The 13434-nt window shown below is 62.8% G+C and overlaps 1 protein-coding gene across 1 annotated transcript; it reads left to right on the forward strand.

The window, feature by feature from the left end:
- Positions 1-9263: 9263 nt before the first annotated feature.
- On the forward strand, positions 9264-13153 carry IGFALS (insulin like growth factor binding protein acid labile subunit). Its single transcript, XM_059155389.1, has 2 exons — positions 9264-10004; positions 11026-13153. Exons 1-2 carry the CDS (start codon positions 9989-9991, stop codon positions 12816-12818), a joined length of 1809 nt encoding a protein of 602 aa, XP_059011372.1. The 5' UTR covers positions 9264-9988; the 3' UTR covers positions 12819-13153.
- Positions 13154-13434: the final 281 nt, after the last annotated feature.

The raw sequence follows: 13434 nt of genomic DNA on the forward strand, positions 1-13434 counted from the left end.
GTCCTTTTGGGTTGGATCTGTGGGGAAGAACCGTGCCCAGGGCTTTCCTCCAGCCGAGGTGGTCTGTTGCCACTCTCCCTAGATGTCCTTGGCCGCTAAGGTTGTGTGTCAGGTCCTGGGTGGGCCATGGTGCTGCATGGCTGGGAGGCAGAGTCCTTCCTGTCCAAAGATGGTGACCCCTAAGTGGAGCCAGAGGCCCTTGCGATGTCGCGGAGCAGGGTTTGCATAGGACCTTCTAGATGTTTCATTGTACAGCTCTGAAGTAACCTGGGCATCTCGGGCCGCGTCACGGTGCTGCTTGGCCGCACCCGTCCACGCTGGCGTGTGCACATCCGGGGTGGACCCGTGGGGGTGGACCCGTGGTGGTGGGCCCTGCCAGTGTCCCCCGGTGTGTGTTCCCCCTCCCGCTGGCATCCCGCACAGTTCCCCTGCTCTTAGTCCCTGTGCTCCCAGCTACACGTGGAAATGTCAGTGAGTAAATCATGCCACTTCACCCAGCCTCTATGGGCCACGGCTCTCTCCCCCCAGAGCCCAGAGCTCCGAACAGTAGCAGTTTCCCTTCACACATGTCATCCTTGGTGAGGGGGTCCTGCTGGGCCGCCCCCATGGGCTCTGGGCCTGCAGCTGGGCTGCCTGTGGGGCCAGACCTGTGACTGCGGTCCTGGGTCTGTGATGTGTGGCTCTGACACACTCTCGTGCCCACACTGCGTGCTGGCCATGGGCATTTTGACTCGGGGGAAGGTTCTGGCCCAACTGGAATTGAGAGCCATGCCCGCCGCACCCTTGTGCAAACCGCCGTAGGGCTGCCCCACTGCCGCCCAGGGAGGCTGGGTCCTTTTCCGTGTGTGTGTGGGCCACTCAGGTTTCCTCCCCTGGCCGCCGCTTTGCTCAGGGGCCCCCACGTCTCTCCTGGGCTCTGCTCCTCCTGGGGCACACAGGGCCCTTGTTTCCCGCCACGCGTGTAGGCAGTCGTTCCCCAGGTGGCTGCTGGCCTCGTGCTCTGGCGTCCCATTGAAGAAATCCCGAACTGTGGTCGAGTGCGTGGTATGAGGTCACCTGTCCCTCCTCTGCTGCCTTCCTGTCCGTGCCCCTGGAGTTGTGTGTGCGCTTCTGTCCCTTGGATCTGTGGTTCCTGGGAAGATGCAGTCACGCTGGTGGCCAGCAGTCTGCCCCCCGGGGTGGGGGCCCAGGCATCTGTCCCTCTTGCTGGCGTGCAGTACGGGCCCCGGGGGAGCAGTGCACAGGGCTCCAGACCTGTCCCACGGCCCCACAGCTGGTGTTCCTACAGCCACGGGGTCATTCTCCGTTTCTGGGAAGGGACAGAGCCCAGCTTTGTTCTTCGGGAGAGTCTTGGCCATTTGCAATTTACTGTTATAAACAGTAGATGTTTATGGCTAGAGCCGGATGGGAATGACGCTGTGACGCACTGGGTTTCTGGACTTGCTGTGACCAACACGCTGCTCATCCAGCATCACAGTGCCCACGGCTCTCTGTGTTGGGAAACCCAACTCTGCTGCTATGTTCCCTGGTCTGCGTGGCCCTGCAGCCGAAGGGGTCGGTCCCCGCAGACTGCCCTGGCTTCTGGCAGCAGCAACCAGCCCGGGCTTCCCTGGGGGGCAGCGTGGCGTGGCTCGGCTGCACAGGTCCACACTGGGGAGTCCCCGCGGCCTCCTGGCCACCCTGTCGGATGCCCGCACCGACCCCGCTCACTCAGGCACTCACAGGACAGCTCCTGGAACACTGAGAAGGGTACAAAGCAGGACCCCCAGGCAAGGTCTGGGGGTCCCAGGGTGCTGAGCCGCACACTCTGTAAACCACAAGAGGGTCACCTTCCTGGCATGTCTGAGCTTGTGTCAAGGGGCTATGCAGTGTCACTGCATCGTCCCTGGGATCACTGGCCCTGTACGCGATGTGACCGTCCCCCTTGTGTCGACCCCGGTGTGGCAGGGTGCCTGTGAACCATGTTCTCCCTGCCACGCACTCTGTGGGGAGTTCCAAGTACTCGGAGGCCCCCTGCCCGAACCAGGGAAAGGGCAGACAGACCACCGGACAGCAGATGCCTTCCCCGTGGGGACACTCCCTGGAGGCCAGCTCTCTGGGATCATCCCGTCCCTGGTATTCCAGCCTTTGACACGGTCGTAAGTGGCGTCTTTTTATTATCATGGTTAACATAGAATGTGTTATTTGGTCCAGGGGCACAGGTGTGTGAGTCATCCGTCTCATGCAACTCCGCACTCCCCATGGCACATGCCCTCCCTGACGTCCACCCCTGACGTCCGCCCCTACAGCCCCCCACCCCCTCTCCTCCAGCAACCCTCCGCTGGTTTCCTGAGATGAAGAGTCTCTTACGGTTTGTCTCTCTCCGGTTTCGTCTTCACTTTCCCCTCCCCGCCCCACGAGCCCGTCTTGTTGCTCGAGTTCCTCCTGTCAGGGAGACTGCGTGAGAACTTTCTCTGACTGACATACTCCACTCAGCGTCATACCTTCTAGTTCCATCCACGTCGGTGCAAATGGCAAGATTTCGGGGTTTTGTTTTCTTTAGTTTCTTCGGTGGGTACGTAATACTCTGGTGTGTGTGTGTGTCCGTCCGTCCGTGTGTACACAGACACCACATCTTCAGCCATTCGTCTGTCGATGGACATCTAGGCTTTCCACAGTTTGGCTGCTGTGGACGTAAATGGTGTGTTTTTCAGTCAGGCCAGTATCAGGAGCGCAGCGAAGTGCCATCAGCCTCGCTCCCCAGGAACCTGCTCCTCCCACCTGAGCTCTGTTTCCCCCGTGAACCTTCTGTGGTCCCACTGCTGGGACTTCGCTCCCCGGGTTTCGCACACTGCGGAGAGGCAAGCAGGCCCGCAGCCTTCGTCCCCACCTCTGGGTTTCACAGACCTGAGCGTGGCTGCTGGGCAGAAGCTGAGCTGCTCTGGGGGTTCGATGTGAACAGGAGCCTCTGTCCTTGGGGAGCTTCTGTCCTGATGGAGGGACCTGGCAGCCGAGTCGGGAGGAAGCACGGGAGAAAACCGGGCAAAGAGCAGCCAGTGTCGTGGCTGGGCAGGCCTCGCTGAGGTGGTGCCGTGAACGAGTGAAGGCTCATAGCAGTGAGCCTTGCAGATACCTAGAGAGAAAAGCAAGTGCCAAGGCCCTGGGGCACAGCTGTGGCTGAGCCTTGAGGAGCAGTGGACAGGACACAGGAGGACCTTGGCGCTCACGTGAAGCTGGGAGCCGGCAGACGGAGCGGGCCTTGACAGGCAGTTTTCCGAGGGCTGTGGTGAGCTACTGGACAGGAGGAGGGGTGCCCGTGAGTGGAGTGAAAGCCCAACCCCTGCCCCAGGGATCTGTACCGTGAGTGCAGGGTCGCAGAGAGACAGAAAGGAGCTCAGAGAACGCCTGTGAGGCTGGGTTTGGGCAGCAGGAGGCCGAGGTGTCCGTGAAGCTTCCCAGGGTCAGGGGCAGTGGGCAGAGGAGGGTCAGGGTAGGTCCAGGCCAGAAACATACCCTGGGAGGTGGCCAGTGTGTGGGAGAGGCCTGCGGGGGACATACAAGTGTGGCCAGAAGTCACCCCGGACGGGAACGGGGTCTCCTCACACGGTCTCCTTAGCGGGCTGCCCGCGGTTCCGCTCCTGGCGAGCCACTGCTCGGGCCTCCCATGGCCAGCCGGGCCAGACGCCTCCTCGCGCGAGCCCGCCGCCGGCAGACATGGAAGGGACTAGGGCGCTTGGGCTTTGTGAGTCTGAGGAAGGGGAATTCGAGCGCGAACCTGAGGTTTTCAGCAGCTGAAGCCACTTGGGGAGGTGCCTTTCTTCCCAGGGTTTTCTTCCTTTTTAAAGAAGATCTGAAGTCATCTCCACACCTAGCGCGAGGCTCGAACCCTCAAGCCAGAGGTCCAACCGCATGTTTCCCGATGGACCGGGCGTCCCTCCTGTCTGCGCTCCTCCGGCTGTCGTCTCCACAAGGGCAGTCACGCCGCAGACTTGCCTGCGCGGCCGGCATGGGGCGCGGAGAGCGGCCAAGGGGGCTCCACTGGTTTCTCTCCCTCGTGTCCTCCTGGCCGCGGGCCGCTGTCCCATCGGGCACGAGTGCAGAGACTGGGCGTTGGCCACTCTTGCTCCGGACTCCTGACCCTGCTGCCTTCAGAGGGGTTTTCTTGGAAAGCGTCTCCCTCGGGCCTGTGTCCTGTCTTCCTGGGCGGGGCGGGGTCCGTCCACTCCGGGTCACATGCTGGCCCCGTGGGGCCCGCTCCTGTGTCACTAGGAAATCGCTCAGAATGTCCTGTTTATGAGTGAGGGTCATAGCAGTGAGCCAAGGGTACCCCCGCACCCCTAGTAATCCCAAACCTTTTGCAGACCCATAGAAGGCTTCTCTGGGTCCACCACCTTCTACGGACGCCGATCCCACGTCGGAGCAGCAGAGAGGCCTGGGAGGCGGCGGCTCCCGGGGGGGTCTAGGACAGGCTGGTGCAGGGCTGCACTGTGTGCCCCCAGGACTCCGCACAGGCTCAAGCCCATCTGGGTCCCACTGTGGCCAGCTGCAGGGGTGTGGTGGGGGCGAGGAGGCAGGGCGCTGTGATTTTTCTCCTCCTTCCCTGGCCCAGAGCGGTTTCTCATTTTTTCAGCTCACGTTCATAAGTTCACCCTGACATGACAGGCTCTGTCAGAGCGAGGAATGGTTGTGTCTGAACAGGGGTAGGGGGGCCTTGCGGAAGAACACGGCTGTACACTAGGCCCTCTAAGTAATTATGTAATTCAGAGACTGAGTGGAAAATAAGTTACATAACAAGAATTGGAGACTTTTTTTTTTTAATTAAAGAAATTTAAGATTTGAAGGGTGCCTGGGTGGCTCAGTGGGTTAGAGCCTCTGTCTTTGGCTCAGGTCATGATCTTGGGGTCCTAGGATTGAGCCCCGTATCAGGCTCTCTGCCCAGGGGGGGCCTCCCCGCACAAACTGCCTCTCTGCCTACTTGTGATTTCTCTCTGTCAAATAAATAAAATCTGTAAAAATAAAAAAATTGAGAGAGCAAGCGAGCACATTGGGGGAGGGGTGCAGACTCCCCCCAGAGCGTGAAGACCAGGGTGGGACTCAATCTTACGTCCCCAAGATCACAACCTGAGCCGAAACCATGAATTGGACGCCTCATTGACTGAGCCGCCAGGCACCGTGAGACCCGGAGGCTGACGTTCTCCTGGAGCGGTAGATGGCCTGGAGGACCCATCACCCAGGACGCCAAAGGCGCAGAGCATGCACTCGCCCCCAGAACCCGCCTGTGCTCAGAACAGGCCGCCCGCGTGCATTCTCCAGCCCAGACCCGCGGTGAGCCACAAAACCAGTCACAGTGAGTTCTAACAGAGCAAAGGGAGTGTGTCGGCTTGCTGGAGTGGAATGAGTTCCTGACAGCACGTGAGGTCTGGACGCCTCCGCCTCCAGAAAGAACAGCGGTCCGGACAGGACAGCACGCGGTCAGAGCCGTGGATGCGGCGTGTGCTCCAGCACACACTAGAGACGACCACAGAGACAACCAGCACGGCCCCTGCGCGAGGACCCGCCTGCGCCTGAAGCAGGACAGAGAAAGTGGACATGGAAAGCACACCGACGTGTGTGGGACACGCATCTGCACAGCAGGAGGAGAGGCTTCTAGTTAAAAAGCTAGAGAAGAGAGCAAACAAAACACAAAGGAAGCAGAAGAAAAAGGAAAATCAGCAAAATAGAAAAAAAAAACCCCAAAGTTAGTTCTTTGGAAAGATCAAGAGGCTGACAAACCGACTGTCACACCAGCCGACACAGAACACATGTCACCAGGGACGGCGCCACCCTCCTCCCCGCACAGGAACAAGCACCCGCGAGCTGGTGCTGGAGGCCAGGAGTCAGACCCCAGCTGCTCTGGGCCACCGAGCTGCTTCCTCCTGGAGGCCCTAGAGAGCCTCTCCCTAGCCCAGTCCTCTTGCCAGAGGTGCCCTCGTTCCTTGGCTCCCAACGTGCCTCCCGTAGACGCCAACACCAGCAGCTGTAGGTGAAGCCCCCCTCCTCCGGCCCCCCACCTGCCCCTGGAGCCCCCCTGCTACTGTTAAGGACCTTTGTAATGATACTGGGTCTGCCTGGAAACCCCACAGCAGTCCCGCTGTCTAGGCCTGCGCCCCTTTCTGCTGTGTGTCTGGACACGTTTGTGACTGTAGGGGTCAGGACGGCTGCCCCCGCCCCCCCCGAGCATTTTGCTGTCACAGTTTCCGAAATCACAGTGACCCGTGGGGCTCACCTCTAAAACCAGGAGCGAGGCGCGGCCGGTCTGGCATGGTGCTGGCTACGCTGTGAGGCACCAGGAAGCCACGGAAATGGCTACAGGCTGGGAAGGAGAAAGGAGAACCGTCCTTACTCACCAATGAGAGGACCCCCCACCGATGAGATGACCCCCCAAGGAGCTAATCCTAGAGACCCAGAGACACCTACAAAGCCAGCGCTGGCAAGTTCATTCGGCCAGGTCCTGGGACACCAGATTAGGAAAAACAAAATCCACTCCATTTCCACGTGCTGGCAACAGCTGTTCATGGAATGAAGAGGGTCCCGTCCACGGCAGCACCAAACTAAAGATCCTCCGAAAGTACCACGTTGAAAACAGCTCAAGATTCGTGAAGATCTAAGTCAAGGGGAAGGTGCCCCACACCCCTCCATTGGAAGATGGCTGTCATCTGCTGTGAGGCATGTGGAAAGCCTGAGCCAGAGAAAAGCCAAACCAGCGGGGCAGCTTGTCAAAACCAACCTCTCCATTCTAGGAGGCCGTACGCCTTTGTTTTTTTGAAGTAGGCCCTACGGCCTGTGTGGAGGCCAAGGCCGGGCTTGAACCCCCAACCCAGAGATGGAGACCCAAGGTGACGTCAAAAGTCTGACGCTTCACTGACTGAGCCACCCACGTGCCCCATTTTTTAAAAAACGGCCGAGTCACAGACTGGGAAAAATGCTTCCAAATCTTATACCTGATACTCCACACTCTTAGGAGACCAGGGAAAAGCCGGCCCACCTTGGAGAGCGCACCCCGGGGAAGGCAGCGCTGAGAGCCGCTGGGCTAGGGATGCGCAGGGCGTGTGCACTCTCCGGGGTGCTGAGAGGCCCCTGTGTCGCTGCAGCTGGCCGGGGGTGGGGGGGGGATGAGCTTGAGCTGCAAGCTGGGTGCAGGGGTGACTTAAAGTCTCGTAACCGTCACACCTAAACACACGAGCCAGCAGCTCCCCCCAAAGAATTTGCCCAAGAGGCCGGAAACCCACGTCCGCACTGAGCCGTAGCTGAAGGCTTGCTACCAGGTCCTGGCAGCCCCGGACAGAAGCACCCCCACGGCGGTCCGCTCAGCGGGTGGAAGGAGCTAGTGGCGGCCTCTCCCTGTCACCCCCCCCCCCCCCCGGGACACAGCTCTGTACGTGCTCACAGAAAGCCCGCTCGCCGGCCACGGGCAGACACACCAGCGTCACTCTTGGGCCAGCCCCACCGCACTGACTGGGACCGCCACAGGGGAGGACTGTCGGGGCGGGCGTCGTACTCAGCAGCACCTTTCCGGAGCTCTCAGCCCAGACAGCAAAACTGAGGCAGACCAAGGAGGGAAACGTATCAAAAAGCAGCAGCCAGCCGGGAAAGCTACACGCCTTGTGGGTGATCGGAACGGAAACGTGCAGCAGTACTGGGCGACCCCAGGTCAGAGCTAGAGCAGAGGACGACGTGGGGCGTGCAGGGGTCCGTTCCGCACAGACCTCAGCACAGTCCACCTCTCGCGGGCTCTGGTTCCGGCCCAGACGCGGCCGAGCTGCTCGCTCTGTCCAGAAGAGCGCACACGGGGCACCGGCCACGAGCCAAGCTGCTCTGGGGGGAGCCGTGCTCCGCGAGGGACCAAGACGTTGTCTACCTCGAAGCTGGTGGGCACGGCCCCCGACGTGCCCCACGGTGCTTCGAGAGCGTCACATTAAAGTCCACGTGTGAGAGTGGCCCAGAAACCCCCACATTCTGAGGACTCCTGCTCGGTGCTGAGTGACTCGGGAAACTGCAATCCAATGAACTCTTGCCAAAAACGACGGAGAGCGCGGCCAGGTGAGCCCCAGGATGGAAGGACACCCCCCGTGCCCCAGAAAGGACTTGCATCCAGACTGACTTTCTTTAAGAACATAGATCGGGCTGACCCATCACCAGAAATCGGCAAGAGACATACACGCCCTTCATGGGACAGGACAATCCTCCGGCTGACGAGCCTCAGGGGCCGCAGTGCCACTGGTGTTTGAGAAGCACAGGATAAAAGCCAGCGTCCACTCACCTTCGGGGCTTGGGAACAGACAGGATGGCGCTGGGCTGGGCAGGGCACCCCTGGGCGCCAGGAGGTGGGGACCCGCTAACTGCTCGGGAAGTCCAGCCTCACCTGCAAAGAAGACACACACCTGGGTCCCAGCAAGTCCACAGAGGACCCACAGGCCTGTGGCACAGGGCCCACAGGCAGTAGGCGGTGAGCGAGGATGTGGGGACGGCTGTGTGTCCGAGCTGCCTGAGTCCCGTGTCACATGAGCAGCCAGGCCCAGGGCTCACGTGGGACCCCCATCCACACGATGATCGGAAGCACATGAAACCAGACACCTCGTGGAGAGCCTCGATGGCCAGCTCCGAGTGGCCAGGGCAGGGAAGGACCCGGGGTCGGGGGTGGAGTGTGGGTGTTGCTATGGGGGCAGCCATGCAGGCCCAGCCGGGTTCACAGAGAGAGCCCTGTCCCTCCGCACACCCTCCCTCCCAGCCCTGGCCCTGTGCAAGGCTCGCGGGAACGTGCTGAGTCGGCACCTGGGGCTGCGGTAACGCGTGTTTACCTGGTCAATTTCTGGGCGTGCACATTCTCTGGCGGATCTATAATTTCTCAGAACAGAGGCTGAGAACCGACCTGGAAATCAATCAAAGCTCAATAAATGGAGAGATAAAGCTGTCCCCCACGCCCGGCATCGGGAGCTGTGGGCCAGGCATGGGTGAGGCAGGAGTGGGGGAATGGAGAGGGGTGCAGCGGGTCCCCCTGGCCCTCTCTGCGGGGCTGCAGACTTGCCCCCTGGCCAGGAGGTACACTGGAGAGTCTCCCGAGGCTCCCTGAGCCCTGCCCCTCCTCTCGAGGGGAGCCTGGCTGTGCCCTCATCTGTCGGCCTCTGCTGAGGACCCCTCCCCCTGGCTGTGCCCACTGTGCCCAGGGTGGGTGGATGAGGGGGCGCAGGGCTCCCCCTGCTTGAGAAGCAAGGGGCCGTGCTAGCTGTCAGCCTTCTTCCTGGCCTGACCTGGGACTGACCTCAGGCCAGGCTCTGGGCAGCCATCCTGTGCAAGAGCAGGCTGGTCAGCTGGGAGCTCTGGAGGACAGCCTGGGTCCCAAAGCAGGTGGAGGTTGGTCCTGCAGCCACAAGACCCGGCGCCCAAGGCCAGGCCTCCCTCCACTCTCCCAGAGAGGGCAGCGCTAGGGAAAGCAAACACAAGGGGGCCAGGGACCCTGCCCTGGGTTCCTAGAAGAGGATGGGGGGAGGAGGGGTGACCAGACACCAGCTGACCCTGAGGTCCCAGAAGCCGAGGCTGGGCAGGGCCCCATGGAGGCCTGATGAGGACCCCACCCAGGCTGTTAGGAAATGGGCAGGGGGAAGGAGGGGGGTGGTCAGTGTGCCAGGCCCATCTCCCACTTAACTCCCACATGGCTGTCTGCTGAGTGGGAAGTCCCCCACAGCTGCCCAAGGGACCCCCAACAAGGGGCAGAGGGCCAGCCAAACCTGAAGGTGGCCTTGGGTGAAGGCAGCCCCCCAGCCTCTCCCCTATGCCATCTGTGTCCTGGGCATTTGGGGCTGACACTGGGTGCCGGGCTCAAGAGGGTTAATGGCATCGGGCCAGCAGGGCTGGGCTGGGCTGGCCACAGGGCGCTGGCGGCCCCGGCAGTGGGGAAATCAGAGGACAGGAGCGGCCGGCCCCAGCAGACGCACCAGCTTGTGGCCCACCTGTGGTCTGTTCTGCACACGGGATGGCCCTGACTGGAGGTGAGGAGCGCCCAGGGCCCCAGCCCCTCGCTCTGGGGGTAGCCAACCCTGTGCCTCCGAGGCCTGGGGCAGCCCTGCAAGGGCCCAGCTTGGGGTGGGCTGACAGCGCCAGTGCCGCCGCAGGGGCGCCTCGGGGTGTGCCCTCGGACACCCTCTAGCCACCTCCTGTCTGCTTCCAGGGCCAGTCCCCCTCAGGCACCCCCGGGGACCCCTCCCTGGGCTGGACTGCTGTCCCTGCAGCCCCTCAAAGGCCCGGCGCGGCCTGTGCAGGTGGGTGTGGGGAGCCTCCTGCACTGCCTCTGGCCCTGCCTGGACAGCCCACACCCTCTGAGGGCAGAGATGGGCCCCGACTTGGTGGGCAGCCCAGTGTGTGACACAGGTTTTGGAGTGTCATGCGGTGGGACCCAGTGCCCTCTGTCCCGAGACACCCCTGACCGCTGGTGAGTTGAGGGTGCGGAGTTCCCATCTGCCCTGAGGCAGGCACCGTGCTCCTCTCCCGGCATAAGTGCTGAGACATTCCTGGACCCAAGGCATGGCTCCTGGGAGCACATGGGAGGGTGCCCCCCACCCCAGGAGCCTCACTGCAGTGGCGCCCACCCACCCACTGGCCACTCTCAAAGGCAGGAGCACATACCCCACTCGGGCCTCCCGTCGGCCCACCTGCCAGCACAGCCCCACTTGAGTGTCCACGCTGGGACGCGCACGGCCACACAGCTGAACAGCCAGGCACCCCTACCCGCAGTTCTCTCCAGAATGTGCGTCGCTACCCCAGTGGGCCTGCAGGGTGGAAAGGGCTGTCAGTTCTGAGCCGGACCACGTCCCGGTTGTCCTAACCAGGGCTCTACTTCCACACGAGGCTGGGAGAGCACAGTTCTGAGCCCCTACCTCTGTCTGGGCTGCCAGCACCCCGGCCTCTCTTGGTCACGTGCTGCGGTCCGGGCGCCGAGTTCCACGCCGCAGTGTGTGGGCAGGCGGCGGCCCTCGCCCTGGGGCTCAAGTCCTCTGGCCCCTCTCCCTGCAGGAGGCCCAGTCCTGGCCGTGCTGCTAGTCTCGTGGATGGCGCTGGGCCCCTGCAGCCTGGAGGGAGTGGAGAACGGGGCCCCGGGGGCCACCGAGAGCCCACAATGCCCAGCTGTGTGCACCTGTGGCCATGATGACTACGCGGACCAGCTCAGCGTCTTCTGCAGCTCCCGCAACCTCACGCAGCTGCCGGACGGCATCCCGCTCGGCACCAGGGCCCTGTGGCTGGACGGCAACAACCTGTCCTCCATCCCCACAGCCGCCTTCCGGAACCTCTCCAGCCTGGCCTTCCTCAACCTGCAGGGCAGTGGGCTGGCGAGCCTGGAGCCGGAGGCGCTGCTTGGCCTACAGCGGCTACGGCACCTGCACCTGGAGCGGAACCAGCTGCGCGGCCTCGCAGCCCGCACCTTTCTGCACACGCCAGGCCTGGCCTCGCTCGGCCTCGGCAACAACCTGCTCGGCCGGCTGGACGAGGGCCTCTTCCAGGGCCTGGCCGGCCTCTGGGACCTCAACCTCGGCTGGAACAGCCTGGCTGTGTTGCCTGACGCCGCCTTCCACGGCCTGGCCGGCCTGCACGAGCTAGTGCTGGCGGGCAACAGGCTGACCTACCTGCAGCCCCCACTTTTCCGCGGCCTGGCCGAGCTGCGTGAGCTGGACCTGAGCAGGAACGCCCTGCGCAGCGTCAAGGCCGACGTGTTCGTCAAGCTGCCGCGGCTGCAAAAGCTCTATCTGGAGCGCAACCTCATCGCCGCTGTGGCCCCCGGTGCCTTCCTGGGCATGAAGGCGCTGCGCTGGCTGGACCTGTCGCACAACCGCGTGAGCAGCCTCCTGGAGGACACCTTCCCCGGCCTGCTGGGCCTACATGTCCTGCGCCTGTCACACAACGCCCTGGCCAGTCTGCGGCCGCGCGCCTTCAAGGACCTGCACTTCCTGGAGGAGCTGCAGCTCGGCCACAACCGCCTGCGGCAGCTGCCAGACAGGGCCTTTGAAGGCCTGGGCCAGCTCGAGGTGCTGACGCTCAACGACAACCAGATCCGTGAGATCGAGGCAGGTGCCTTCGCGGGCCTCCGCAGCCTGGCGGTCATGAACTTGTCCGGAAACTGCCTGCGGACGCTGCCGCCACAGCTCTTCCTCGGCCTGGGCAAGCTGCACAGTCTGCACCTGGAGCGCGGCTGCCTGGGCCGCATCCGGCCGCGCGCCTTCGCAGGCCTCTCAGGGCTGCGCCGCCTCTTCCTCAAGCACAACGGCATCGTGGCCGTGGACGAGCAGGGCCTGGGCGGGCTGGCCGAGCTGCAGGAGCTGGACCTCACGGCCAACCAGCTCACGCACCTGCCGGGCCAGGCGTTCCAGGGCCTCGGCAAGCTGGAGTACCTGCTGCTCTCGGGCAATCGGCTGGTGGCACTGGCAGCCGACACCCTGCGGCCCCTTCGCCACGTCTTCTGGCTGGACGTGTCGCACAACTGCCTGGAGGCCCTGCCTGAGGCCGACCTGCCCCAGCTGCGCTACCTGAGCCTCCGGAACAACTCCCTGCGGACCTTCACGCCGCACACCCCTGGCCTAGAGCGCCTGTGGCTTGAGGGCAACCCCTGGGACTGCGGCTGCCCGCTCCGGGCCCTGAGGACCCTGGCCCTGCAGCAGCCCAGCGTCGTGCCGCGCTTCGTGCAGGTGGCGCCGGAGGGCGACGATGGCCTACCACCTGTGTACGCCTACAACAACATCACCTGCGCCAGCCCCCCGGGCGTCTCGGGGCTGGACCTGCGCGATGTCGACGAGGCCCACTTTGCTCACTGCTGACTGAGGTGTGGCCTGCCCCGATGCCGCCCTGCGGTCACCATGGTGGCCCCCTCTGCTGGTGTGGGCACCGCTGCCATACAGGCCCCGGCCCTTCCAGCTGTCCCTCATTAAAAACCATTTAACAGGGCGTCTGGGTGGCTCAGTGGGTTGGGCCTCTGCCTTCAGCTCAGGTCATGATCTCAGGGTCCTGGGATTGAGCTCCGCATTGGGCCAGCTCTCTGCTCAGCAGGGAGTCTGCTTCCTCCTCTCTCTGCCTGCCTCTCTGCCTACTTGTGATCTGTCAAATAAATAAAATCTTTAAAAAAATAAAATAAATAAAAGCCACCTGACACACCTGTGTGACCACAGGAGTATAGCTCTGGCGATGCGGGGAAGGAAAGCTCAGGTCCCTGCCCCCGCCCCACGGCCCTCCTGGGACACCCACCTGTGCCAGAGGGGCGGGTCCTCCTCCTCCTGTGGTCCAGAGCCCCAGCACCTCAGCTATCCTCTTTGGCCACATTCTCAGAGGCCCTGATCCTGGCAAGCCGGGCAGAGTCAGGAGGGTCACTGCTCATGCCCAGCGTGAATGTAGGTTCTCGCTGCCAGACCCCGGCCGACACACCCCCCACCCCCAGGA

The sequence above is a fragment of the Mustela lutreola genome, chromosome 17, assembly GCF_030435805.1.
Source record: "Mustela lutreola isolate mMusLut2 chromosome 17, mMusLut2.pri, whole genome shotgun sequence".
Lineage (NCBI taxonomy): Eukaryota > Metazoa > Chordata > Mammalia > Carnivora > Mustelidae > Mustela > Mustela lutreola.